Source organism: Manacus candei, unplaced genomic scaffold (genome assembly GCF_025592945.1).
Source record: "Manacus candei isolate 608988 ecotype Guabito, Panama unplaced genomic scaffold, ASM2559294v1 h1tg000414l, whole genome shotgun sequence".
Taxonomy (NCBI): Eukaryota; Metazoa; Chordata; class Aves; order Passeriformes; family Pipridae; genus Manacus; species Manacus candei.
The window spans coordinates 1-27,493 of NW_026138462.1; the positions used below are offsets into that span (position 1 = coordinate 1).

The window sequence follows — 27,493 nt, forward strand, 5'->3', positions numbered from 1 at the left end:
TCATTCCCAGCACAACACCCCCCCCCGTTCCCATGGCAACCCCGCCATGCCCGCGCCCTCCGCGCATGCTCCGCTCCCTCCCCTCGCTCCTCGCCTACACTTCCCATCACCCCCGCGGCCTCGAGCGCGGCCTTGGCCCTGTTTCCCCTCCGGGACTCCATTTCCCATCACCCCCCGCGGCCCCCGCGGAGGGCGGTGCGTCCCTACGGCGGCCGGCGAGGCCCGTTCCGCGTGACGCGCGCCGTGCGCGGACGCCAAGATGGCGGACGATGAGGGCGAAGCGCGGCCGGGGGCGCGGAACGGGGCCGGGGAGGGACCCCCGGGCGGGCCCCGCGTCGTCCGCATCGTCAAGTCCGAGTCCGGCTACGGCTTTAACGTCCGCGGGCAAGTGAGCGAGGGCGGGCAGCTGCGCAGCATCAACGGCGAGCTGTACGCGCCGCTGCACAGCACGTCAGCGCCGTGCTGGGCGGAGGGGCCGCCGACCGCGCCGGGGTGCGCAAGGGGGACCGCATCCTGGAGGTGTGAGTACGGGGGGGCCGCCACCCCGCAGCCCCCCGCCCCGCACAGCCCCCCCGGAGGCCCCCGTGAGACCCCCTGCCCGGGGAGGGGGGACAGCCCGTGCTGGGGGGATGACTGAGGGGGGGGCGTCACCCCACAGACCCCCACACACCGCCCGACCCCCCCACAGACCCCCCTGCACTGCCTGACCCCCCCACAGACCCCCCCACACTGTCTGACCCCCCCACAGACCCCCACACACCGCCCGAACCCCCCACAGACCCCCCACACTGCCCGACCCCCCCACAGACCCCCCACACTGCCCACAGACCCCCCTGCACTGCCTGACCCCCCTCCAGACCCCCACACACCGCCCGACCCCCCCCCCAGACCCACACACACTGCCCGACCCCCCCACAGACCCCCCCTGCACTGCCCGACCCCCCCCACAGACCCACACACAGACCCCCCCACACTGTCTGACCCCCCCACAGACCCCCACACACTGCCCGACCCCCCCACCGACCCCCCACACTGCCCACAGACCCCCACACACCGCCCGACCCCCCCACAGACCCCCACACACTGCCCGACCCCTCCCAGACCCCCCTGCACTGCCCGACCCCCCCACAGACCCCCCTGCACTGCCCGACCCCCCCCACAGACCCCCACACACTGTCTGACCCCCCCACAGACCCCCACACACCGCCCGACCCCCCCACAGACCCCCCTGCACTGCCCACCACCCTCAGAGCCCCCCCAGACCCTGCCTGACCCCCCCAGACCCTGCCTGACCCCCCCAGACCCCACCTGACCCCCCCCGAGCCCCCCCAGACCCCACCTGACCCCCCCAGAGACCCCTCAGACCCTACCTGACCCCCCCAGAGCCCCCCCAAACCCTTCCTGACCCCCCCATAACCCCCCTCAGACCCTGCCTGACCCCCCCAGAGCCCCCCAGAGCCCCCCTGACCCCCCCCAAAGCCCCCCCTGAGCCCCCCCAAACCCTTCCTGACCCCCCCAGAGCCCCCCCAGACCCCTCCTGACCCCCCCAGAGCCCCCCCAAACCCTGCTGGGAACACGAGGGAGGGGATGGGGGGGGGCTTGGGGGGTGTTGGGGGGTCCTGAGGGGACTCTGAGGGTCCCCTCGCTGAGGGTGTTGGGATGGGGGGGTCAAGAGAGACCCCCCACCCCTCACTGGGAATTTGGGGGGGGTCCTGAGGGGGTCCTGGATTGGGGGGGTCCCTAAAAATGCTCCTCATTGGGGGTTTGGGGGGGTCCTGAGGGGGTCCTGAGGAGGGGGGGTCCCTAAAAATGCCCCTCAGTGAGGGTTTGGGGGGGTCCTGAGGGGGTCTTGGGGGTTTGGGGGGGTCCTGAGGGGGTCCTGAGGAGGGGGGGTCCCTAAAAATGCCCCTCACTGGGAGTTTGGGGGGTCCTGAGGGGGTCCTGGATTGGGGGGTCTTAATGGGGGGGGTCTCTGAGCCCAAACTGAGCCCCCCACCCCTCACTGAGGATTTGGGGGGGGTCCTGAGGAGGGGGGGGGTTCACTGGGGGGCTCCTCTGACTTTGGGGGGGGGGGTTGTGGGGTTGTGGGGTTGTTTTGTGTGTCCCCCCCTCCCCTTTTGGGAGGTTTTGGGGGTCCCCAGGGGAGATTTTGGGGTCCTTGATTTGGGGGGGGGGGAAATTCTTCCCCCACTTTGGGTTTTTGGGGGGGCAGGAGGGGTTTGGGACCCCCCTGGGTGGGAAATTTTAGGGATAAAATTCCCAAATTCCCACGTAAGGACCCTCCTGGGGAGATCAGAGGGGCATTTTTAGGGATAAAATTCCCAAATTCCCCCACGAGGACCCCCCTGGGGAGGTCAGGGGAGGGAAATTTTAGGGATAAAATTCCCAAATTCCAATGTAAGGACCCTCCTGGGGAGGTCAGAGGGGCATTTTTAGGGATAAAATTCCCAAATTCCCCCATGAGGACCCTCCTGGGGAGGTCAGGGGAGGGAAATTTTAGGGATAAAATTCCCAAATTCCCAAATGGAAACCTCAGGGGAGGAAATTTTAGGGATAAAATCCTTGGATTTCCACACAAGGACCCTCCTGGGGAGGGCAGGGGAGGGAAATTTTAGGGTTAAAATTCCCAAATTCCAACGTAAGGACCCTCCTGGGGAGGTTTTCCCTTTTGGGGGTGGATTTTTAAGGATCCTTTCCCAGTTTTCCCCCCGTCCCAGGTTGGCAGAGCCCCCATTCCCGGCCCTAATTCCCGGGATTTCCCAGCAGCAGGAATGTTTGGGAGTCCCAGGAGCTGCCTGGGCTCCCAAATCCCGGGATTTGGCTCCTTCCCAGCTGCCCCAAATTCCCAACTCCCCGGAGAAGGGGATGGAATTCCGGGGATGGAATTCTGGGATGGAATTCTGGGATGGAATTTGGGGTTTTTTTCCATGGATCCCCTGGGAGAAACGGCTCTGCTCTGTCCCCTTGGCTCTTCCCGGCCTTCCAGGATTCCCAAATCCCTGCATTCCCAGAGTTCAGTGTTCCAATATCCCAGCATTCCTGCATTTCCAATAGCCCTGTATTCCAATATTCCAATATCCCAATATCCCTGTATCCCTCTATTCCAGTATCCCTGTATTCCATTATTCCTATATTCCAATATCCCTGTATTCCTGGATTTCCAATATCCCTGTGTTCCAATATTCCAGTATCCCTGTATCCCTGCATTCCCATAATTCACTATCCCAATATCCCTGTATTCCAGTATCCCAGTACTCCTGGATTTCCAATATCCCTGTATCCTTGTGTTCCAGTATCCCTGCATTCCAGTATCCCTGTATTCCTGTATTCCAATATTCCTGTATTCCAATATTTCAGTATTCCAATATTCCAGTATCCCTGTATTCCAGTATTCCTGTATCCCTGCATTCCAATATCCCTGTATTCCAATATTACAATATCCCTGTATTCCTATATCCCTGTGTTCCAATATTCTAATATTCCAATATCCCTATATTCCAATATCCCTGTATCCCTGTATTCCAATATCCCTGTATTCTTGTATTCCAATATCCCAATATTCCTATATCCCTGTATCCCTGTATTCCAGTATCCCTGTATTCCAATATCCCTGTATTCCACTATCCCTGTATCCCTGTATTCCTATATTCCAATATTCCACTATCCCTGTATCCCTGTATTCCTATATTCCAATATTCCACTATCCCTGTATCCCTGTATTCCACTATCCCTGTATTCCTGTATTCCAGTATCCCTGCATCCCTGTAATCCAACATCCCTGTATCCCTGTATCCCAATATTCCAACATCCCTGTATCCCTGCATTCCACTATCCCTGTATCCCTGTATTCCAATATCCCCGTATCCCTGTATTCCAATATCCCTGTATCCCTGTATTCCTATATTCCAGTATCCCTGTAATCCAACATCCCTGTATCCCTGTATTCCAACATCCCAATATCCCTGTATTCCAGTATCCCAGTACTCCTGGATTTCCAATATCCCTGTATCCCTATATTCCTATATTCCACTATCCCTGTATTCCAATATCCCTGTATTCCTATATTCTAATATTCCAATATCCCTGTATCCCTATATTCCAATATTCCACTATCCCTGTATTCCAACATCCCTGTATCCCAATATCCCAACATCCCAGTATCCCAGTATCCCTGTATCCCTGTATCCCATTATCCCTGTATCCCTCTGTATTCCAGCATCCCACTATCCCTGCATTCCAACCCCGCTGGATTCCCGTTTTCCCGGGCCAATATCCCAAATACCGTAAATATCCTAAATACCGTAAATATCCTAAATACCGTAAATATCCTAAATACCGTAAATATCCTGAGTTTCCTAAAAAACCCTCACGTATCCTAAATATCCTAAATATCTTCTAGAGATCCTAAAAGTACTTTAAAATATTCTAATTAGCTTAATTATCCTAAATACCGTAAATATCCTAAGTTTCCTAAAAAAACTCACATATCCTAAATATATTCTAAATATCCTAAAAGTATTTTAAAATATTCTGATGAGCTTAAATAACCTAAATACCTTAAATATCATAAAAGTACCCTAAATATCCTATTACCATAAATACCCTAAATACCGTAAATATCCTAAATTTCCTAAAAAACCCTCACATATCCTAAATATATCCTGGATATGTTCTCGATATCCTAAATGTATTTTAAAATATTCTAATTAGCTTAAGTATCCCAAAAAATATTTTAAGTATCTTAAATATCCAAAGTACCGTAAATACCCTAAAAGTATCTTTAAAATAGCCTAAATACCGTAAATATCCTAAAAAAACCCTAAAGATATCTTAAATACCTTAAATATCCTAAATACCGTAAATATCTTAAAAACCATAAATATCCTAAAAATAACCTAAAAACCTTAAATATGTTAAATACCATAAATATCCTAAAAGCACCTTAAATATCCTAAGTACTGTAAATATCCTAAAAACATGTGAAATATCTTAATATCCTAAATACCGTAAATATCTTAAATACCATAAATATTCTAAAGATGTTTTAAGTATCCTAAATATTCTAAATACCGTAAATATCCTAAAAATATCTTAAGTAGCTTAATATCCTAAATACCGTAAATGTCTAAAATACCATAAATATCCTAAAAATATTTTAAGTATCCTAAATATTCGAAATACCGTAAATATCAAAAAATACCGTAAATATCCTAAATACCGTAAATATCCTAAAAATATCTTAAATATCCTAAATACCGTAAATATCCGAAATACTGTAGATAGTCTAAATATATCTTAAATATTCTAAATACCGTAAATATCCTAAATACCGTAAATATCCTAAAAAATATCTTAAATATCCTAAAAATATTTTCAATATCCTAATCCTCCTCGTTGCCCTCAGGAACGGGGTGAACGTGGAAGGGGCCACCCACAGGCAGGTGGTGGACCTGATCCGGGCCGGGGAGAAGGAGCTGATCCTGATCCTAAATGTCCTAAATACCTTCTAAATATTTGAAATATCCCAAATAGCTTGAAAATCCCAAAGTTTGTAAATATCTTAAATGCCATAAATATTCTAAATTTCCAAGCGCTGTTTTGAACATCTTACGTGTCCTAAATATCTTAAGAGTATTTTAAATATTCTAATTAGCTGAAATATTCTAAAAAGTGTCTTAAATATCCTAAATGCCATAAATGTTCTAAAAATGTCCTAAATACCGCAAATATCCTCAATACCGTAAATATCCTAAAAATATCCGAAATACCGTAAATATCCCAAGTACCGTAAATATCCCAAGTACCGTAAATATCCGAAATACCGTAAATATCCCAAGTACCGTAAATACCCTAAGTACCGTAAATATCCTAAATTCTCTGGGAATAGTTTAAAAATCTCGCATATGCTGAATATTTTAGCCATCCTAATGATCCCAATTGCCCTCAGGAACGGGGTGAACGTGGAAGGGGCCACCCACAAGCAGGTGGTGGACCTGATCCGGGCCGGGGAGAAGGAGCTGATCCTGACGGTGCTGTCGGTGCCGCCGCACGAGGCCGAGAGCCTCGACCCCGGCGACGACCCCCTGGGCCAGTCCTTCTACGACTACACGGAGAAGCAGGCGGTGCCCATCTCCATCCCCACCTACAAACACGTCGAGCAGAACGGCGAGAAGTTCGTGGTGAGGGTTCCTGGAGCAATTCCAGGGCTTTTCCGCCCGGGAAAGGGGGGTTGGGGGGTTGGGGATTGATGTGGGATGAGAGGGATCCTCCTGGAATGGGGGGCTTGGGCCTCGGGGGGAGGGATCCGTGGGGCTGGATCCCAGGATTTGGGGCTCTGGATGGAAGATGAGGAGTTTGGGAGCTCTGTGCCTTGGGGGAAGGGTCTGTGGGGCTGCATCCCGGGATTTGGGGCTCTGGATGGGACATGAGGGGTTTGGGATTTCTCTGTGTCTGATGGGAAGGATCCATCATCCTGAATCCCAGGATTTGGGGCTCTGGATGGGGCAGGAGGAGTTTGGGATCTCTCTGTGTCTGGTGGGAAGGATCCATCATCCTGAATCCCAGAGTTTGGGGATCCTAAATCCCAGGATTTGGGGCTTTGGATGGAAGATGAGGAGTTTGGGATCTCTGTGCCTTGGGGGAAGGGTCTGTGGGGCTGCATCCCGGGATTTGGGGCTCTGGATGGGACATGAGGGGTTTGGGATCTCTCTGTGTTTCCTGGGAAGGATCCATGACCTTGAATCCCGAGATTTGGGGATCCTAAATCCCAGGATTTGGGGATCCTAAATCCCAGGATTTGGGGATCCTGAATCCCAGGATTTGGGGATCCTAAATCCCAGGATTTGGGGCTTTGGATGGGACATGAGGAGTTTGGGATCTCTCTGTGTCTCCTGGGAAGGATCCATGACCCTGAATCCTGAGATTTGGGGATCCTAAATCCCAAGATTTGGGGCTCTGGATGCGACATGAGGAGTTTGGGATCTCTCTGTGTCTCCTGGGAAGGATCCATGACCCTGAATCCCAAGATTTTTGAGCCTGGATCCCAATTTTTGGGGCTTTGGATGCGACATGAGGAGTTTGGGATCTCTCTGTGTCTCATGGGAAGGATCCATGATCCTGAATCCTGAGATTTGGGGATCCTAAATCCCAGGATTTGGGACTTTGGATCCAAAAGGAGGAGTTTGGGATCTCTCTGTGTCTGATGGGAAGGATCCATGGCCCTGAATCCCGAGATATAGGGATCCTAAATCCCAGGATTTGGGGATCCTGAATCCCAGGATTTGGGGCTCTGGGTGGAACATGAGGAGTTTGGGATCTCTCTGTGTCTGATGGGGATTATCCATGACCCTGAATCCCAGGATTTGGGGCTCAGGAGTCTCTGGGATATCAGGAACAGCCAGACCATCCCCATCTCCCCGAATCCATTTATCCCACCCCCCATCCCGATTTTTCCCTCTCTCCCAACCCCTCCTGATTTATTCGGATCCCCAGCGGGTCCCAGCTGCCCCCCATGGCATTCCAGACCATCCCTGACCCTTTCCCACCCCTGTTTCCCAGGTGTACAACGTGTACATGGCGGGCAGGCAGCTCTGCTCCAAGCGCTACCGGGAATTCTCCATCCTGCACCAGAACCTCAAGCGGGAATTCGCCAACTTCACCTTCCCCAGGCTGCCCGGGAAGTGGCCCTTCTCCCTGTCCGAGCAGCAGCTGGATGCTCGCAGGAGGGGCCTGGAGGAGTACCTGGAAAAAGGTTGGGAAGCACGGGAATCCCGGGAGTCTGGGAAAGGAGCTGGATCCAGGGAGAGAGCCTGGAATGGGGAGAACGGGGGGATAAACGGGGATATGGGGGGGCAGGAGGGGACAGGAGGGGACAGGAGGTGACCCAGGGGACAGGAGGGGACAGGAGGAGACAGGAGGGGACAGGAGGAGCACCTGGAAAAAGGTTGGGAAGCACGGGAATCCCGGGAGTCTGGGAAAGGAGCTGGATCCGGAACGGGGGGATAAACGGGGATATGGGGGGGGAGCAGGGGACCCAGGGGACAGGAGGGGACAGGAGGGGACCCAGGGGACAGGAGGGGATCCAGGGGACAGGAGAGGCCTGGAGGAGTACCTGGAAAAAGGTTGGGAAGCGTGGGAATGGCTGGAGAGGGAAGAGGGGCTGGATCCGGGGGGAGAGAGCCCGGAACAGGGAGAACGGGGGGATAAATGGATATGGGGGATATGGGGGGACAGGAGGGGTCAGGAGGGGACTCAGGGGACAGGAGGGGCCTGGAGGAGTACCTGGAAAAAGGTTGGGAAGCACGGGAATCCCGGGAGTCTGGGAAAGGAGCTGGATCCAGGGAGAGAGCCTGGAATGGGGAGAACGGGGGGATAAACGGGGACACAGGGGACAGGAGGGGACAGGAGGAGACAGGAGGGGACAGGAGGAGTACCTGGAAAAAGGTTGGGAAGCACGGGAATCCCGGGAGTCTGGGAAAGGAGCTGGATCCGGAACGGGGAGAACGGGGGGATAAATGGGGATATGGGGGATATGGGGGGACAGGAGGGGACAGGAGGTGACCCAGGAGACAGGAGGGGACAGGAGGGGCCTGGAGGAGTACCTGGAAAAAGGTTGGGACGCACAGGAATCCCAGGAGTCTGGGAAAGGAGCTGGATCTGGAACAGGGAGAATGGGGGGAATAAACGGGGATATGGGGGGCAGGAAGGGACAGGAAGGGATACGGGGGACAGGAGGGGACCCAGGGGACAGGAGGGGACAGGAGGGGATCCAGGGGACAGGAGGGTCCTGGAGGAGTACCTGGAAAAAGGTTGGGAAGCACGGGAATGGCTGGAGTGGGAAGAGGGGCTGGATCCAGGGGGAGAGAGCCCGGAACGGGGAGAATGTGGGGATAAACTGGGATACGGGGGACAGGAGGGGACAGGAGGGGACCCAGGGGACAGGAGGGGACAGGAGGAGCACCTGGAAAAAGGTTGGGAAGCGTGAGAATGGCTGGAGAGGGAAGAGGGGCTGGATCCAGGGGGAGAGAGCCCGGAACGGGGAGAACGGGGGGAATAAACAGGGATATGGGGGGGCAGGAGGGGACAGGAAGGGACACGGGGGACAGGAGGGGCCTGGAGGGGACCCAGGGGACAGGAGGGGACAGGAGGAGTACCTGGAAAAAGGTTTGGAAGTGTGGGAATGACTGGAGTGGGAAGAGGGGCTGGATCCAGGGGGAGAGAGCCCGGAACGGGGAGAACGGGGGGATAAATGGATATAGGGGATGTGGGGGGACAGGAGGGGACAGGAGGTGACCCAGGGGACAGGATGGGACAGGAGGGGACAGGAGGTGACTCAGGGGACAGGAGGGGACAGGAGGAGTACCTGGAAAAAGGTTGGGAAGCACGGGAATCCCAGGAGTCTGGGAAAGGAGCTGGATCCAGGGGGAGAGCCCGGAACGGGGAGAACAGGGGGAATAAACAGGGATACAGGGGATATGGGGGGACAGGAGGGGACAGGAGGGGACACGAGGGTATCCAGGGGACTGGAGGGGACAGGAGGAGTACCTGGAAAAAGGTTGGGAAGCACGGGAATCCCGGGAGTCTGGGAAAGGAGCTGGATCCAGGGGGAGAGCCCGGAACGGGGAGAACGGGGGGAATAAACAGGGATACAGGGGATATGGGGGGACAGGAGGGGACAGGAGGGGACACGAGGGTATCCAGGGGACTGGAGGGGACAGGAGGAGTACCTGGAAAAAGGTTGGGAAGCACGGGAATCCCGGGAGTCTGGGAAAGGAGCTGGATCCAGGGGGAGAGCCCGGAACGGGGAGAACGGGGATATGGGGGATATGGGGGACAGGAGGGGACAGGAGGGGACAGGAGGTGACCCAGGGGACAGGAGGGGACAGGAGGTGACCCAGGGGACAGGAGGGGACCCAGGGGACAGGAGGGACCTGGAGGAGCACCTGGAAATAGGTTGGGAAGTGTGGGAATGGCTGGAGAGGGAAGAGGGGCTGGATCCAGGGGGAGAGAGCCCGGAACGGGGAGAACGGGGGGATAAATGGATATAGGGGATGTGGGGGGACAGGAGGGGACAGGAGGTGACCCAGGGGACAGGAGGGGACAGGAGGGGACCAAGGGGACAGGAGGGACCTGGAGGAGCACCTGGAAATAGGTTGGGAAGTGTGGGAATGGCTGGAGAGGGGAGAGGGGCTGGATCCAGGGGGAGAGCCTGGAATGGGGAGAACGGGGGGATAAATGGATATGGAGGGACAGGAGGGGACAGGAGGGGCCTGGAGGAGTACCTGGAAAAAGGTTGGGAAGCACGGGAATGGCTGGAGTGGGAAGAGGGGCTGGATCCAGGGGGAGAGAGCCCGGAACGGGGAGAACGGGGGGATAAATGGATATGGGGGACAGGAGGGGACAGGAGGGGACTGTTCCCTCGGGAATTCCCTTCCCTGTTCCCTCGGGAATTCCCTCCCCTGTTCCCTCGGGAATTCCGTTCCCTGTTCCCTTTGGGAATTCCATTCCCTGTTCCCTCTGGAATTCCATCCCTTGTTCCCTTGGGAATTCCCTTCCCTGTTCCCCCAGTTTGCTCCATCCGGGTCATCGGCGAGAGCGACATCATGCAGGAATTCCTGTCGGAGTCTGACGAGGTGGGTTCTCCTTCCTGGGAATGTTGGGGATCAGAATTCCATGGGAATCGTGGGAGTCAGAATTCCATGGGAATGTTGGGGATCAGAATTCCATGGGAATCGTGGGAGTCAGAATTCCATGGGAATGTTGGGGATCAGAATTCCATGGGAATTTTGGGAATGAGAATTCCATGGGAATCGTGGGGATCAGAATTCCATGGGAATGCTGGGGATCAGAATTCCAGGGGAATCGTGGGAATCAGAATTCCATGGGAATGTTGGGAATCAGAATTCCAGGGGAATGTTGGGAGTCAGAATTCCATGGGAATCATGGGAATCAGAATTCCATGGGAATGTTGGGAATGAGAATTCCATGGGAATGTTGGGGATCAGAATTCCATGGGAATCAGAATTCCATGGGAATGGTGGGGATCAGAATTCCATGGGAATGTTGGGAATCAGAATTCCATGGGAATGTTGGGAATCAGAATTCCAGGGGAATGTTGGGAATCAGAATTCCATGGGAATCATGGGAATGAGAATTCCATGGGAATGTTGGGATGGAGGCTGGAGAAGCCCCGGGAGCCCAACCCAGTCCCCGAGTGCCACGTCCAGAGGGGATCCCGAAAATTCCAGGGGTTGGGATTCCCTGGGGAGCCCCTTCCAGTGGCCGAGCGGGAATTCCGGGCGGGAATTTTCCCGGATGTCCCACCTGGACTTGTTCCTTGAGGCCCTGGGAGACCCCAAACCTGACAAAGTGACCCCAAAAACCTCCAAAGGGACCCCAAAATGTCCAAAGTGACCCCAAACCCTTCAAAATGACCCCAAACCCTCCAAAGTGACCCCAAACCCTCCAAAGGGACCCCAAAATGTCCAAAGTGACCCCAAAATGTCCAAAGTGACCCCAAACCCTCCAAAATGACCCCAAACCTTCCAAAGTGACCCCAAAACCCTCCCAAGTGACCCCAAACCCTCCCAAGTGACCCCAAACCCTTCAAAGTCACCCCAAACCCTCCAAAATGGCCCCAAACCCTCCAAAATGACCCCAAACCCTCCAAAATGACCCCAAAACTCTTCAAAGTGACCCCAAACTCTTTCAAAGTGACCCCAAACTCTTTCAAAGTGACCCCAAACCCTCCCAAAGTGACCCCAAACCGTCCAAAGTGGCCCCGAACTGTCCAAAGTGCCCCCAAAGTGACCCCAAACCCTCCAAAGTGACCCTGAACTGTCCAGAGTGACCCCAAAGTGACCCCAAACCCCTTCAAAGTCACCCCAAACCCTCCCGAGTGACCCCAAACCCCGCCCGTCCCCACCCTCCTCCCTCTCTCTCCCTCCTCATCCCCCCTGGAATTCCCGGATCCCGCTGGGATTCGAGGCCCTCCCGGGGGGTCCCGGGGGGTCTGGGAGGGCTCCCCCCCGATTTTTGGGAGAGGGTGGTGCCGATTTTTGGGATGTTTCTCCCCGTTTCCCCCCAGAACTACAACGGGGTGTCGGACGTGGAGCTGCGCGTGGCGCTGCCGGACGTCAGCACGGTGACGGTGCGGGTGAAGAAGAACAGCACCACGGACCAGGTGTACCAGGTGGGACCCCTCCTCGGCCCCCTGCCCCCCTGCCAGCCCTCTGGAATGTTCTCCTGCCCCGGGGAATGCCGGGAATGTTCTCCTGCCCCTGGGAATGGTGGGAATGGCGGGAACAGCCGGCGTTGTGCTGGAGGGGCTGGGAGAGCCCCAAACCATCCAGAGGGACCCCAAACTGTCCAAGTGATCCCAAAACCATCCAGAGTGATCCCAAAATCTCCAAAGTGACTCCAAAATCTCCAAAGTGATCCCAAAACCATCCAAAGTGACCCCAAAGTGACCCAAACTCTTTCAAAGGGACCCCAAACCCTCCAAAGTGATCCCAAACTCTTTCAAAGTGACCCCAAACCATCCAAAGTGATCCCAAAACCATCCAAAGTGATCCCAAAGTGACCCCAAACTCTTTCAGAGTGACCCCAAACCATCCAAAGTGATCCCAAACCCTCCAAAGTGACCCCAAACTGTCCAAACGGACCCCAAACCCCCCAAAGTGATCCCAAAACCATCCAAAGTGACCCCAAACTTTCCAAAGTGACCCCAAACTCTTTCAGAGTGACCCCAAACCCTCCAAAGTGATCCCAAAACCATCCAGAGTGACCCCAAAATCTCCAAAGTGACTCCAAAATCTCCAAAGTGATCCCAAAACCATCCAAAGTGACCCCAAAGTGACCCAAACTCTTTCAAAGGGACCCCAAACCCTCCAAAGTGATCCCAAACTCTTTCAAAGTGACCCCAAACCATCCAAAGTGATCCCAAAACCATCCAAAGTGATCCCAAAGTGACCCCAAACTCTTTCAGAGTGACCCCAAACCATCCAAAGTGATCCCAAACCCTCCAAAGTGACCCCAAACTGTCCAAACGGACCCCAAACCCCCCAAAGTGATCCCAAAACCATCCAAAGTGACCCCAAACTTTCCAAAGTGACCCCAAACTCTTTCAGAGTGACCCCAAACCCTCCAAAGTGATCCCAAAACCATCCAGAGTGACCCCAAAATCTCCAAAGTGACTCCAAAATCTCCAAAGTGATCCCAAAACCATCCAAAGTGACCCCAAAGTGACCCAAACTCTTTCAAAGGGACCCCAAACCCTCCAAAGGGACCCCAAACCCTCCAAAGTGACTCCAAAATCTCCAAAGTGATCCCAAAACCATCCAAAGTGACCCCAAAGTGACCCCAAACTCTTTCAGAGTGACCCCAAACCCTCCAAAGGGACCCCAAACCCTCCAAAGGGACCCCAAACTGTCCAAACGGACCCCAAACCCCCCAAAGTGATCCCAAAACCATCCAAAGTGACCCCAAAACTCTTCAAAGTGACCCCAAAACTCTTCAAAGTGACCCCAAACTCTCCAAAGTGACCCCAAAACCATCCAGAGTGACCCCAAAATCTCCAAAGTGACTCCAAAATCTCCAAAGTGATCCCAAAACCATCCAAAGTGACCCCAAAGTGACCCAAACTCTTTCAAAGGGACCCCAAACCCTCCAAAGGGTCCCCAAACCCTCCAAAGTGACTCCAAAATCTCCAAAGTGATCCCAAAACCATCCAAAGTGACCCCAAAGTGACCCCAAACTCTTTCAGAGTGACCCCAAACCATCCAAAGTGATCCCAAACCCTCCAAAGTGACCCCAAACTGTCCAAACGGACCCCAAACCCCCCAAAGTGATCCCAAAACCATCCAAAGTGACCCCAAACTTTCCAAAGTGACCCCAAACTCTTTCAGAGTGACCCCAAACCCTCCAAAGTGATCCCAAAACCATCCAGAGTGACCCCAAAATCTCCAAAGTGACTCCAAAATCTCCAAAGTGATCCCAAAACCATCCAAAGTGACCCCAAAGTGACCCAAACTCTTTCAAAGGGACCCCAAACCCTCCAAAGGGACCCCAAACCCTCCAAAGGGACCCCAAACTGTCCAAAGTGACCCCAAACCCTCCAAAGTGATCCCAAACCTTCCAAAGTGACCCCAAAGTGACCCCAAACTCTTTCAGAGTGACCCCAAACCATCCAAAGTGATCCCAAACCCTCCAAAGTGACCCCAAACTGTCCAAACGGACCCCAAACCCCCCAAAGTGATCCCAAAACCATCCAAAGTGACCCCAAAACTCTTCAAAGTGACCCCAAACTCTCCAAAGTGACCCCAAACCCTCCAAAGAGCTCTGGGATCCCAGGAATAGGTGGGGAAAGAGTTCTGGGATCCTGGGATTTAAGTGGGAAAGAGCTGTGGGATCCTGGGAATAAAGTGGGAAAGAGCTCTGGGATCCTGGGAATAAAGTGGGAAAGAGCTCTGGGATTCTGGGATAAGGTTGGGAAAGAGCTCTGGGATCCTGGGAATAGGTTGGGAGAGAGCTCTGGGATTTTGGGATAAAGTGGGAAGGAGCTCTGGGATCCTGGGAATAAAGTGGGAAAGAGCTCTGGGATCCTGGGAATAGGTTGGGAAAGAGCTCTGGGATCCCAGGATAAGGTGGGAAAGAGCTCTGGGATCCTGGGAATAGTTTGGGAAAGAGCTCTGGGATCCCAGGAATAGGTTGGGAAAGAGCTCTGGGATTCTGGGAATAAAGTGGGAAAGAGCTCTGGGATTCTGGGATAAGATGGGAAAGAGCTCTGGGATCCTGGGATAAGGTGGGAAAGAGCTCTGGGATTTTGGGATAAAGTGGGAAAGAGCTCTGGGATTCTGGGATAAGGTGGGAAAGAGCTCTGGGATTTTGGGATAAAGTGGGAAAGAGCTCTGGGATCCTGGGATAAGATGAGAAAGAACAGGAGCTCTGGGATCCTGGGATAAGGTGGGATTTGGGAATCCCTGTGGGATTTCAGGGATAAGGTTGGGAAAGAGCTCTGGGATCCTGGGATAAGGTGGGAAAGAGCAGGAGCTGTGGGATTTCAGGGATAAGGTAGGAAAGAGCTCTGGGATCCTGGGATGAGATGGGAAAGAGCTCTGGGATCCTGGGATAAGGTGGGATTTGGGAATGGCAACTGGAAGCGTCAGGACACAGAACATCCCTTTGGGGGGGTCTGATCCCTAAAAAATCCCGCCTGGCTTTGCTGGCAAAGCGGGATTGGGCCCTCCCGTGTCCCTGGGATCCTCGGGGGTCCCGGAGCTGCCGCTCTGGGGGGTCCCCATCCCGGTTTTCCGCGTTTTCCAGGCGGTGGCCGCCAAGGTGGGCATGGACAGCGTCACCGCCAACTACTTCGCCCTCTTCGAGGTCATCAACCACTCCTTTGGTGAGTCCTGGAATCCCTGGGAATCCCTTGGGATGCGGGAAAAGGGGCTGGGAAACCCCCCCGGGGGGGGGTTGGAGTAATTTTGGAGGGTTTTGGGGTGAATTTGGAAAATTTTGAGGTCGTTTTGGTGGGTTTTGGGGTGAATTTGGAAGACGTTCCTCAAGATTCTGGAAATTCTCAACCCCTTAAACCCCTCAAAGTTCTGGGAATTCCCAATTCCTTCATTCCCTCAACATTCTGGAAATTTTCCACTCCTTCAATCCCTCACCATTCTGGGAATTTTTACCTTTTAAACCCCTCAAATTCTGGAATTCTCAACCCCTTAAACCCCTCAAAATGCTGGGAATTCTCAAATCCTTCAATCCCTTAAAATCCTGGGAATTCCCAACCCCTTCATCCCCTCGAAATTCTGGGAATCTTTTCCCTCACCATTCTGGGAATTTTCAACTCCTTCAATCCCTCCAAATTCTGGGAAATTTTAACTTTTAAACCCCTCAACATTTTGGGAATTTTTAACTTTTAAACCTCTCAAAATTCTGGGAATTTTCAACCTCTTAAATTCCTCAAAATTCCAGGAATTCTCAACTCCTTCCATCCCTCACCATTCTGGGAATTTTTAACTCCTCCAATCCCTCCAAATTCTGGGAATTTTTAACTTTTAAACCCCTCAAAATTCTGGGAATTCTCAACTCCTTCAACCCCTCACCATTCTGGGAATTCCTCTCCCCCCCCTCCTGATATCTCCCATCTCATCCCATCCATCCCATCCATCCCATCCCATCCCATCCCATCCCATCCCATCCCCTCCCATCCCATCCCATCCCCACCCCATCCCACCCCATCCCATCCCATCCCATCCATCCCATCTCATCCCATCCATCCCATCCCATCCCACCCCATCCCATCCCATCCCATCCCATCCCATCCCATCCATCCCATCTCATCCCATCCATCCCATCCCATCCCACCCCATCCCATCCCATCCCATCCCATCCCATCCCATCCCATCCCATCCATCCCATCCCATCCCATCCATCCCATCCCATCCCATCCCATCCCATCCCATCCCATCCCCTCCATCCCCTCCATCCCATCCCATCCCATCCCATCCCATCCCATCCCATCCCATCCCATCCCATCCCATCCCATCCCATCCCATCCCACCCCCCCATCCCATCCCATCCCATCCCATCCCATCCCATCCCATCCCACCCATCCCATCCCATCCCATCCCATCCCATCCCATCCCATCCCATCCCCTCCCATCCCATCCATCCCATCCCCACCCCATCCCATCCCATCCCATCCCCTCCCATCCCCTCCATCCCCTCCATCCCATCCCATCCCATCCCATCCCATCCCATCCCATCCCATCCCCTCCCATCCCCTCCATCCCCTCCATCCCATCCCATCCCATCCCATCCCACCCATCCCATCCCATCCCATCCCATCCCATCCCATCCCATCCCATCCCATCCCACCCATCCCATCCCATCCCATCCCATCCCATCCCATCCCATCCCATCCCATCCCATCCCATCCCCTCCATCCCATCCCATCCCCTCCCATCCCATCCCATCCCATCCCATCCCCGCTGTCTCCCCTTCCCAGTTCTCCCAGTTCTCCCAGTTCTCCCAGTTCTCCCGACTCTCCCGGTTCTCCCAGTTCTCCGGTTTCTCCGTGTTCTCCCGCCATTCCCGGGTCTCTGCCCTGTCTCCCCAGTCCGCAAGCTGGCCCCCAACGAGTTCCCCCACAAGCTGTACGTGCAGAACTACACGTCGGCCGTGCCGGGGACCTGCCTGACCCTGCGCAAGTGGCTCTTCACGCCCGCCGAGGAGGAGCTGCTCAACGACAACGACCTCGCCGTCGCATACTTCTTCCACCAGGTGGGATTCCCAGAGGGAATGGTGGGATTGAGGGGTCGCTCACTTCTTCCACCAGGTGGGGTCCTGGGATGGAATTGTGGGATGGAATTCCCAGAGGGAATGGTGGGATTGAGGGGTCGCTCACTTCTTCCACCAGGTGGGGTCCTGGGATGGAATTGTGGGATGGAATTCCCAGAGGGAATGGTGGGGTCGGGGCGTCGCTCACTTCCTCCACCAGGTGGGATCCTGGGATGGGATTCCCAGAGGGAATGGTGGGATGGAATTCCCAGAGGGAATGGTGGGATGGAATTCCCAGAGGGAATGGTGGGATGGCATTCCCAGAGGGAGTCACTGGGTCAGGGGGTCGCTCACTTCTTCCACCAGGTGGGGTCCTGGGAGGGGATTCCCAGAGGGAATTGTGGGATGACATTCCCAGAGGGAGTCATGGGATCAGGGAGTTGGGGAGTCGTGGAGTCATGGAATTGTAGAATCATGGAATTGTAGAGTCATGGAGTCATGGAATCATGGAATCAGGGAGTCATGGAATCATGGAATCATGGAATGGTGGGGTCAGGGGTCACTCACTTCTTCCACCAGGTGGGATTCCTGGGAGGGCATTCCCAGAGGGAATGGTGGGATGGAATTCCCAGAGGGAATGGTGGGATGGAATTCCCAGAGGGAATGGTGGGGTCAGGGGGTCACTCACTTCTTCCACCAGGTGGGGTCCTGGGAGGGGAATTCCCAAATGGAATCAGGGGGTAGGGGGGTCACTCACTTCTTCCACCAGGTGGGGGGTCCCAGAGGGAGGGAATTCCCAGAGGGAATGGTGGGATTGAGGGGTCACTCACTTCTTCCACCAGGTGGGATTGTGGGAGGGAATTCCCAGAGGGAATCACGGGGTCGGAGGGTCACTCACTTCTTCCACCAGGTGGGATCCTGGGATGGCATTCCCAGAGGGAATTGTGGGATGGGATTCCCAGAGGGAATTGTGGGATGGGATTCCCAGAGGGAATGGTGGGATGGAATTCCCAGAGGGAGTCATGGGATCAGGGAGTTGGGGAGTCGGGGAGTCGGGGAGTCATGGAATTGTAGACTCATGGAATTGTAGAGTCATGGAGTCATGGAATCATGGAGTCAGAGAGTCATGGAATCATAGAGTCATAGGATCATGGAATCATGGAATCATGGAATCATAGAGTCCTGGCATCATGGAGTTATGGAGTCATGGAGTTATGGAGTCATGGAGTTATGGAATCATGGAATCATGGAATCATGGAATCATGGAGTTATGGAGTCATGGAATCATAGAATTATGGAATCCTAGAGTCATGGAATCATGGAGTCATGGAATCATGGAGTCATGGAATCATGGAGTCATGGAATCATGGAGTCAGGGAGTCATAGAGTCAGGGAGTCATGGAATCATGGAATCGTGGGGTCGGGGGGTCGCTCACTTCTTCCACCAGGTGGGATTCTGGGATGGCATTCCCAGAGGGAATCGTGGGATCAGGGAGTTATGGAGTCATGGAATGATGGAATTATGGAATCATAGAGTCATGGAGTCATGGAATTGTAGAATCATGGAATTGTTGAGTCACAGAGTCATGGAATCAAAGAGTCATGGAATGATGGAATAATAGAGTCATAGAATGATGGAATCATGGAATCATGGAATTATGGAGTCATGGAGTCCTGGAATCATGGAGTCAGGGAGTTATGGACTCATGGAGTCATGGAATCATGGAATCGTGGGGTCAGGGGTTCACTCACTTCTTCCACCAGGTGGGATCCTGGGATGGCATTCCCAGAGGGAATTGTGGGATGGAATTCCCAGAGGGAGTCATGGGATCAGGGAGTTGGGGAGTCGTGGAGTCATGGAATTGTAGAATCATGGAATTGTAGAGTCATGGAGTCATGGAGTCATGGAATTGTAGAGTCATGGAATTGTAGAATCATGGAATTGTAGAATCATGGAATTGTAGAGTCATGGAATTGTAGAGTCATGGAGTCATGGAATCATGGAATCAGAGAGTCATGGAATCATGGAATCGTAGAGTCCTGGCATCATGGAGTCCTGGAGTCCTGGAGTCCTGGAGTCATGGAATCATGGAATCATGGAGTTATGGAGTCATGGAATTATGGAATTGTAGAGTCATGGAATCATGGAGTCAGGGAGTTATGGAATCATAGAGTCATGGAATCATGGAATTATGGAACCGTAGAGTCATGGAATCATGGAGTCCAGGAGTTATGGAGTCATGGAATCATGGAGTCATGGAATGATGGAATCATAGAGTCATGGAATGATGGAGTCATGGAATCATTGAGTCATAGAGTCATGGAATCATAGAATTATGGAATCATGGAATCCTGGAATCCTGGAAGCACAGAGTCAGTCACAGAGTCATGGAGTCATGGAATAATAAAGTCTTGGAGTCATGGAATTATGGAATCATGGAATTGTGGAGCCACAGAGCCACAGAGTCACGGAATCAAGGAGTCAGGAAATCATGGAATCGTGGAGTCAGGGAGTCGTGGAATCATGGAATCCTGGAATCATGGAATCCTGGAATCACAGAATCCTGGAATCATGGAATCATGGAGTCATAGGATCATGGAATCCTGGAATCATAGAGATTTGAGCAGTTTCAGGGAATGGGGACTTGGATTAGCTGGAGGGAGACTTGGATTTGAGCAATTCCAGGGATGGGGACTTGGATTTGAGCAATTCCAGGGATGGGGACTTGGATTTGAGCAATTCCAGGGATGGGGACTTGGATTTGAGCAATTCCAGGGAATGGGGACTTGGATTTGAGGGAGGAGGACTCGGATTTGAGCGATTCCAGGGATGGAAAACAGCCCAACCCCTCCTTGTCTGAGCTGAGCCTGGGATCTAAATCCCTACAAAAATCACAATTATTGGATATTTCACTCCTCAGGCCGGATTTTTCCTGCTTTTCCTCCCTTTTTGGGGGAAGGGAAGCTCCATCCCCGAGGAAAAACCCCTTTTCCAGCAGCCAAAATTCCCATCCCTGCACCCCTGGCGTGTCCTCAGCTGGATCCCAACCTTCCCAAATCCCAAATCCATCCTCTCCTCCCGGGGAAAAACATTTTTCCAAACCCCCCTGGAGGTTTTTGAACCCCCCTGAGACCTTTTTTGGGGGGGAAAATCCCCATCTTGGAGTTAAAATTCCGGGCTGGGGCCGCTCCAGGATCCGCTCCCGGGCTTCCCATCCCGTTTTTGGAATTCCTGGAATTCCCCATCCCGTTTTTCCCCCCCTTTCCCAGGCCGTGGATGACGTCAAGAAAGGTTACATCAAGGCAGAGGAGAAATCCTACCAGCTCCAGAAGCTCTGTGAGCAGAGGAAGATGGTCATGGTGAGGGATCCCACCCTGATCTGGGGCTCCAGCCTCGGGATAAATCCCAGGATAAACCCTTGGGAAGGCCTGGGGGGCTGGATGTGGGAGGGGAATAACGGGATCCTGTTCCCTTTGGGGTTTGGGGGTAAATCCTGGGGGGTCTCCAGCCTTGCTGAGGGTCTGGGGGTGCTTGGGGGGTCTCCAGCCTTGCTGAGCCGGGTCTAAGCCCTGGTTTAACCCCCCTGGGGCAGTACCAGAACATGCTGAGGACGTGTGAGGGCTACAAGATCCTGTTCCCTTTGGGGTCTGGGGGTGTTTTGGGGGATCTCCAGCCTTGGGGTAAATCCTGGAGGGTCTCCAGTCTTGCTGAGCCAGGTTTAAATCCCGGGATAAACCCTTGGGAAGGCCTGGCTGGGCTCTGTGGGGCTGGATGTGTGAGGGGAATAATGGGATCTTGTTCCCTTTGGGGTCTGGGGGTGTTTTTGGGGGTCTCCAGCCTTGGGGTCAATCCTGGGGGTCTCCAGCCTTGGGGTCAATCCTGGGGGGTCTCCAGCCTTGCTAAGCCAGGTCTAAGCCCTGGTTTAACCCCCCTGGGGCAGTACCTGAACATGCTGAGGACGTGTGAGGGCTACGACGAGATCCTGTTCCTTTTGGGGTCTGGGGGTGTTTTTGGGGGGTCTCCAGCCTTGGGGTCAATCCTGGGGGTCTCCAGCCTTGGGGTCAATCCTGGGGGTCTCCAGCCTTGGGGTCAATCCTGGGGGTCTCCAGCCTTGCTGAGCCGGGTCTAAGCCCTGGTTTAACCCCCCTGGGGCAGTACCTGAACATGCTGAGGACGTGTGAGGGCTACAACGAGATCCTGTTCCCGCACTGCTCCTGCGACTCGCGGCGCAAGGGCCACGTCATCACGGCCATCAGCATCCAGCACTTCAAACTGCACGCCTGCACCGAGGAGGGGCAGCTCGAGGTGGGCACGGGGGGCACCATTGGTCTCCCTGGTCTCCCCATGACTCCCCTGGTCTCCCCATGGCTCCCATGACTCCCCATGGCTCCCCTGATCTCCCCTGGTCTCCCCGTGACTCCCGTGTCTCCCTGGTCTCCCCATGACTGCCCCCTGGTCTCCCCAGAACCAGGTGATCGCCTTCTCATGGGAGGAGATGCAGCGCTGGGACAGCAGGGCTGTCCTGGTCTCCCCATGTCTCCACTGGTCTTCCCATGGCTCCGTGGTCTCCCCTGGTCTCTCCATGACTCCCTGGTCCCCCCTCATCTCCCCATGGCTCCCCTGATCTCCCCATGGCTCCCATGACTCCCCTGGTCTCTCCTGGTCTCCCCATGACTCCCTGGTCTCCCCATGTCTCTCCATGACTCCCCTGGTCTCCCCATGGCTCCGCTGGTCTCCCCATGGCTCCCCATGACTCTACTGGTCTCCTCATGTCTCCCAATGGCTCTCCTGATCTCCCCATGACTCCCCTGGTCTCCCCATGGCTCCCCATGGCTCCCTGGTCTCCTCTGATCTCCCCATGGCTCCCCTGATCTCCCCATGGCTCCCTGTGACTCTCCATGACTCCCCATGTCTCCCTGTGGCTCCCTGGTCTCCCCATGGTTCTCCATGACTCCCCTGGTCTCCCCGTGACTCCCCTGGTCTCCCCAGAACCAGGTGATCGCCTTCTCATGGGAGGAGATGCAGCGCTGGGACAGCAGGGCTGTCCTGGTCTCCCCATGTCTCCCCATGACTCCCCCAGTCTCTCCTGGTCTCCCAATGGCTCTCCTGATCTCCCCATGTCTCCTCTGGTCTCCCCATGACTCCCGTGTCTCCCTGGTCTCCCCGTGACTCCCCCTGGTCTCCCCAGAACCAGGTGATCGCCTTCTCGTGGGAGGAGATGCAGCGCTGGGACACGGACGAGGAGGGCATGGCCTTCTGCTTCGAGTACGCGCGGGGCGAGAAGAAACCGCGCTGGGTCAAGATCTTCACCCCCTACGTGAGTGTCCCGGAGCCCCCCGGAGCCCCCCGGACCCCCCTGGATCCCCCTGAATCCCCCCAGACCCCCCCGGATCCCCCTGGATCCTCCCGGATCCCCCTGGATGCCCCGGGAAACCCCCAGACCCCCCTGGATCCCCCCGGACCCCCCTGGATCCCCCTGGACACCCCCGGACCCCCCAGACCCCCCTGGATCCCCCCAGGCCCCCCTGGACCCCCCTGGATCCCCCCGAACCCCCTGGATCCCCCCGGGAAAGCGGGAAACCGGGAGATGCCCGGGATCCCCCTGGGAAAGCAGGAAGCTCCTGGTTCCCTCTGGAACTGCTCTGGAGCTCCTGGCTCATCCCAGGGGATCCTGGTTCCCTCTGGAGCTCCTGGTTCATCCCAGGAGATCCTGGTTCCCTCTGGAGTTCCTGGTTCATCCCAGGAGATCCTGGTTCCCTCTGGAGCTCCTCTGGAGTTCCTGGCTCATCCCAGGAGCTCCTGGTTCCCTCTGGAGCTCCTGGCTCATCCCAGGAGATCCTGGTTCCCTCTGGAGCTCCTGGCTCATCCCAGGAGATCCTGGTTCCCTCTGGAGTTCCTGGCTCATCCCAGGAGATCCTGGTTCCCTCTGGAGCTCCTGGCTCATCCCAGGAGATCCTGGTTCCCTCTGGAGTTCCTGGTTCATCCCAGGAGATCCTGGTTCCCTCTGGAGTTCCTGGTTCATCCCAGGAGATCCTGGTTCCCTCTGGAGCTCCTGGCTCATCCCAGGAGATCCTGGTTCCCTCTGGAGTTCCTGGTTCATCCCAGGAGATCCTGGTTCCCTCTGGAGTTCCTGGTTCATCCCAGGAGATCCTGGTTCCCTCTGGAGCTCCTGGCTCATCCCAGGAGATCCTGGCTCCCCTCTGGAGTTCCTGGTTCATCCCAGGAGATCCTGGCTCCCCTCTGGAGCTGCTCTGGAGTTCCTGGCTCATCCCAGGAGATCCTCATTCCCCTCTGGAGCTGCTGACTTGTCCAGGATCTCCTGGATTGCTCCTGGAGTTTCTGGCTTGTTCAGGATCTCCTGGATCCTCCTGGGATCTCTTGGCTTGTCCAGGATCTCCAGGATTGTTCCTGGATCTCCTGGATCCCCCCTGGAGCTCCAGGCTCCTCCCAGAATCCCCTGGCATGTCCAGGATCCCTGGGATCACCCCTGGATCCCCTCTGGAGCTCCTGGCTTCTCCAGGATCCCTGGGATTGCCCCTGGATCCCCTCTGGCCCCTCTGGATTGTCCAACATCCCCAGGATTGCCCCTGGATCCCCTCTGGAGCTCCTGGCTTGTCCAGGATTTCCTGGATCCCCTCTGGATCTCATGGTGTCTCCAGGATCTCTGGGATTGCCTCTGGCTCCCCTCTGGATCTCCTGGCTCGTCCAGGATCTCCTGGATCCCCTCTGGAGCTCCTGGATCCTCCTGGGATCTCCTGGCTTGTCCAGGATTGTTCCTGGATTGTTCCTGGATCTCCTGGATCCCCTCTGGAGCTCCTGGATCCTCCTGGGATCTCCAGGATTGTTCCTGGAGCTCCTGGATCATCCCTGGAGCTCCAGGCTCCTCCCAGAATCCCCTGGCACATCCAGGATCCCCGGGGTGGATCTCCTGGCATGTCCAGGATCCCTGGGATTGCCCCTGGATCCCCTCTGGAGCTCCTGGCTTCTCCAGGATCCCTGGGATCACCCCTGGATCCCCTCTGGAGCTCCTGGCTTGTCCAGGATTCCCTGGATCCCCTCTGGATCTCATGGTGTCTCCAGGATCTCCAGGATTGCCCCTGGATCCCCTCTGGATCTCCTGGCTCATCCAGGATCTCTTGGATCCCCTCTGGATCTCCTGGATCCTCCTGGGATCTCCTGGCTTGTCCAGGATTGTTCCTGGATTGTTCCTGGATCTCCTGGCTCATCCAGGATCTCCTGGATCCCCTCTGGAGCTCCTGGATCCTCCTGGGATCTCCTGGATCCTCCTGGGATCTCCAGGCTTGTCCAGGATCTCCTGGATCCTCCTGGAATCTCCAGGATTGTTCCTGGAGCTCCTGGATCCCCCCTGGAGCTCCAGGCTCCTCCCAGAATCCCCTGGATTGCTCCAGGATCCCCGGGATCGCCCCTGGCTCCCCTCTGGCACGTCCTGGCCCCCCGGGATCCCCCCAAACCCCTGGAATTCCGTGTCTCCACAGTTCAATTACATGCACGAGTGCTTCGAGCGCGTCTTCTGCGAGCTCAAGTGGCGCAAGGAGGTGAGAGACAATTCCCGCTTTTTCCTCGGGATCTGGGAATTCCAGAGGGGGCTGGAGGCCTTAAACACAGCTCCTCCTGGTTGGGAATGTTTGGGAGAATCCTGGGAATGTGGGGGGGCGGGGAAAGGTGGGAGCTGGGGGTGGGAATGTTGGGGGTGATCCCGGGAAAAGGTTGGGGCGGGTGGGAATGTTTGGGAATGATCCTGGGAAAGATGATCCTGGGAAAAGGCTGGAGGAGCTGGGAATGTGTGGGATGATCCTGGGAAAAACTGGGAATGTTTGGGATGATCCTGGGAAAAGCTGGGAATGTTTGGGAATAATCCTGGGAAAAGATAATCCTGGGAAAAGGCTGGAGGAGCTGGGAATGTTTGGGATGATCCTGGGAAAAGCTTTGTCCAGGTGGGAATTTTTGGGAATAATCCTGGGAAGGATAATCCTGGGAAAAGGCTGGAGCAGGTGGGAATGTTTGGGATAAACCTGGGAAAGATAATCCTGGGAAAGGCTTTGTCCAGGTGGGAATGTTTGGGATAATTGTGGGAAAAGGCTGGTCCAGGTGGGAATGTTTGGGATGATCCTGGGAAAAGCTTTGTCCAGGTGAGAATTTTTGGGATAAACCTGGGAAAAGATAATCCTGGGAAAAGGCTGGAGCAGGTGGGAATGTTTGGGAATTATCCTGGGAAAAATAGCCCTGGGAAGAGCTTTGTCCAGGTGGGAATTTTTGGGATAATTGTGGGAAAAGCCTGGTGCAGGTGGGAATGTTTGGGATAATTATGGGAATGATAATCCTGGGAAAAGGCTGGTGCAGGTGGGAATGTTTGGGATGATCCTGGGAAAGATAATCCTGGGAAAAGCTTTGTCCAGGTGGGAATGTTTGGGATAATCTCCCTCTTCCCCCCCTGGAATTTTCCTGCTTCCCTGTGGGATTTGGGATCCCCTCCCTGCTCCCCCCTCAGGACCCATCCAGGAGTCCAAAAAAAAACCTGGAAAAGCTTTCCAGGAACCCCCAAAAAACAGGGAATCTCCCCAGGGATAAATTCCCTCGGAGAGGAGGGAGTTGGGAATTCCCAGCTCGGATTTATCCCACCGGGAATTCCCCCTGGGATTTGTGTCCTGGAATTCTGGCACCTTCCCAGGATCCTCCTGCTCCATGGAATGATCCCAAATCCTGGGAATTCTGCCACCTTCCTGGGATCCTCCTGCTCCTTGGAATGATCCCAAACCCCAGGAATTCCCTGGACCCTCCCCAGCTCTTCCCAATCCCGGCTCTTCCCTCTTTCCCCCCTTTTTTCCCGCGATCCCGATTTTTTTTTCCCCCCCCATCCCTCCTTTTTTTTTTTTGTGATCCCCATTCCCAGTTTTTTTTGTTTTCTTCCCTTCCCCAAGGTGGAGGAGGAGGCAGCAGACCAGGATAACGAGAATTCCTGCCGGAATGACAGGATGTGCAGCAAGGTAACCGGGAAACGCCGGCGGCATTCCCGAGGAATTCCCGCGGAATTCCCGCCCGGAGCCGGCGTCCCTCCTGCTTTCCCTGCTCCAAAAAACCCTCCCCAGCCAGGAAAATTCCAGGGGCTTTTCCCAGGGGATTCCTGGAGGGAGAAACTGCCCATCCTCCTCCTCCTCCTCCTCCTCCTGCTGCTTTTCCCAGGATTTGGGGCCTCTTTTCCCGGGATTTTGGGGCCTCTTTTCCTGGGATTTTGAGCTCCTTTTAGTGGGATTCTAGGCCTCTTTTCCCGGGATTTTGGGCCTCTTTTCCCAGGATTTTAGGTCTTTTTTTCTTAGGATTTTGGACCTCTTTTCCTGTGACTTTTAGGGCTCTTTTAGTGGGATTTTGGGCCCCTCTTCCCGGGATTTGGGACCTCTTTTCCCAGGATTTTGGGTCTCTTTTCTTGGGATTTTGGGCCTCTTTTCCCAGGATTTTGGGCCTCTTTTCCCAAGATTTTAGGCCTCTTTTCCCGGGATTTTGGGCCTTTTTTTGCCCAGGATTTTGGGCCTGTTTTCTCCCAGGATTTTGAGCCTCTTTTCCCAGGATTTTGGATCTTTTTTTTTCTTAGGATTTTGGGCCTCTTTTCCTGTGATTTTTAGGCCTCTTTTCCCAGGATTTTGGGCCTCTCTTCCTGAGATTTTGGGCCTCTGTCCCCAGGATTTTGGGCCTCTTTTCCCAGGATTTTCGGCCTCTTTTCTTGGGATTTTGGGCCTCCTTTCCTGGGATTTTGGGCCTTTTTTTGCCCAGGATTTTGGGCCTCTTTTCCAGGGATTTTGAGCCTCTTTTCCCAGGATTTTTAGGCCCCTTTTCCTGGGATTTTGGGCCTCTTTTCCCGAGATTTTGGCCTTTTTTCCCCCAGGATTTTGTGCCCCTTTTCTTGGGATTTTGGGCTTCTTTCCCCAGGATTTTGGGCCTCTTTTCCCGGGATTTTGGGTCCCTTTTCCCGGGATTTTGGGCCTCTCTTCCCTGCCTTTTGAGGAGGGAATTCCCGGGGCTTTGGATTCCCAAATCCCTTCTCCAGAGGCCCGGGTGGAAAAGGAGGTGGAACTTTTCCTGGATCGGAGGCTCCATCCCAGTGCTTCTCCTGTTATCCTGGAATGCTGGATCCCTGAAATCCCACTGGATCCCTGAAATCCCACTGGATCCCAAAATCCCACTGGATCCCCAAAT

The 27,493-nt window shown here is 54.5% G+C and overlaps 2 protein-coding genes and 1 long non-coding RNA gene across 4 annotated transcripts; 2 read left to right on the plus strand and 1 right to left on the minus strand.

The window, feature by feature from the left end:
- Window positions 1–220: 220 nt before the first annotated feature.
- Window positions 221–26,478, plus strand: LOC127465504 (sorting nexin-27-like; the record flags this gene model as incomplete). The annotated part of the gene is given in 13 exon segments (XM_051776013.1): window positions 221–442; window positions 445–521; window positions 5,948–6,179; window positions 7,558–7,750; window positions 10,567–10,631; window positions 12,086–12,190; window positions 15,322–15,400; window positions 17,123–17,286; window positions 20,554–20,643; window positions 21,440–21,589; window positions 22,473–22,601; window positions 24,781–24,840; window positions 26,224–26,478. Coding segments are annotated over 13 exon segments (1,782 nt in total), but the record flags the coding sequence as incomplete, so codon positions are not given.
- LOC127465502 (uncharacterized) lies at window positions 2,369–5,183 on the plus strand. Of its 2 annotated transcripts, none has more exons than XM_051776011.1 (2): window positions 2,369–2,417; window positions 2,595–4,501. In XM_051776011.1, exon 2 carries the CDS (start codon window positions 2,906–2,908, stop codon window positions 4,397–4,399), a length of 1,494 nt encoding a protein of 497 aa, XP_051631971.1. In that variant the 5' UTR covers window positions 2,369–2,417; window positions 2,595–2,905; the 3' UTR covers window positions 4,400–4,501. The 2 variants fall into 2 exon arrangements, with proteins under 2 accessions (XP_051631971.1, XP_051631972.1); XM_051776012.1 differs by lacking the exon at window positions 2,369–2,417 and adding an exon at window positions 5,100–5,183 and having other exon boundaries at window positions 2,573–4,283.
- LOC127465503 (uncharacterized) lies at window positions 12,398–14,298 on the minus strand. Its single transcript, XR_007902234.1, has 6 exons — window positions 14,183–14,298; window positions 13,836–14,130; window positions 13,468–13,487; window positions 13,162–13,202; window positions 12,752–12,813; window positions 12,398–12,424 (listed from the first exon to the last, which is right to left on the minus strand). It is a non-coding gene; the product is annotated as an uncharacterized LOC127465503 (long non-coding RNA).
- Window positions 26,479–27,493: the final 1,015 nt, after the last annotated feature.

Excerpts from the sequence above, each read along its gene's own strand:
- LOC127465502 (XM_051776011.1), top strand. The coding sequence starts at position 2,906 with ATGGAATTTGGGGTTTTTTTCCATGGATCCCCTGGGAGAAACGGCTCT.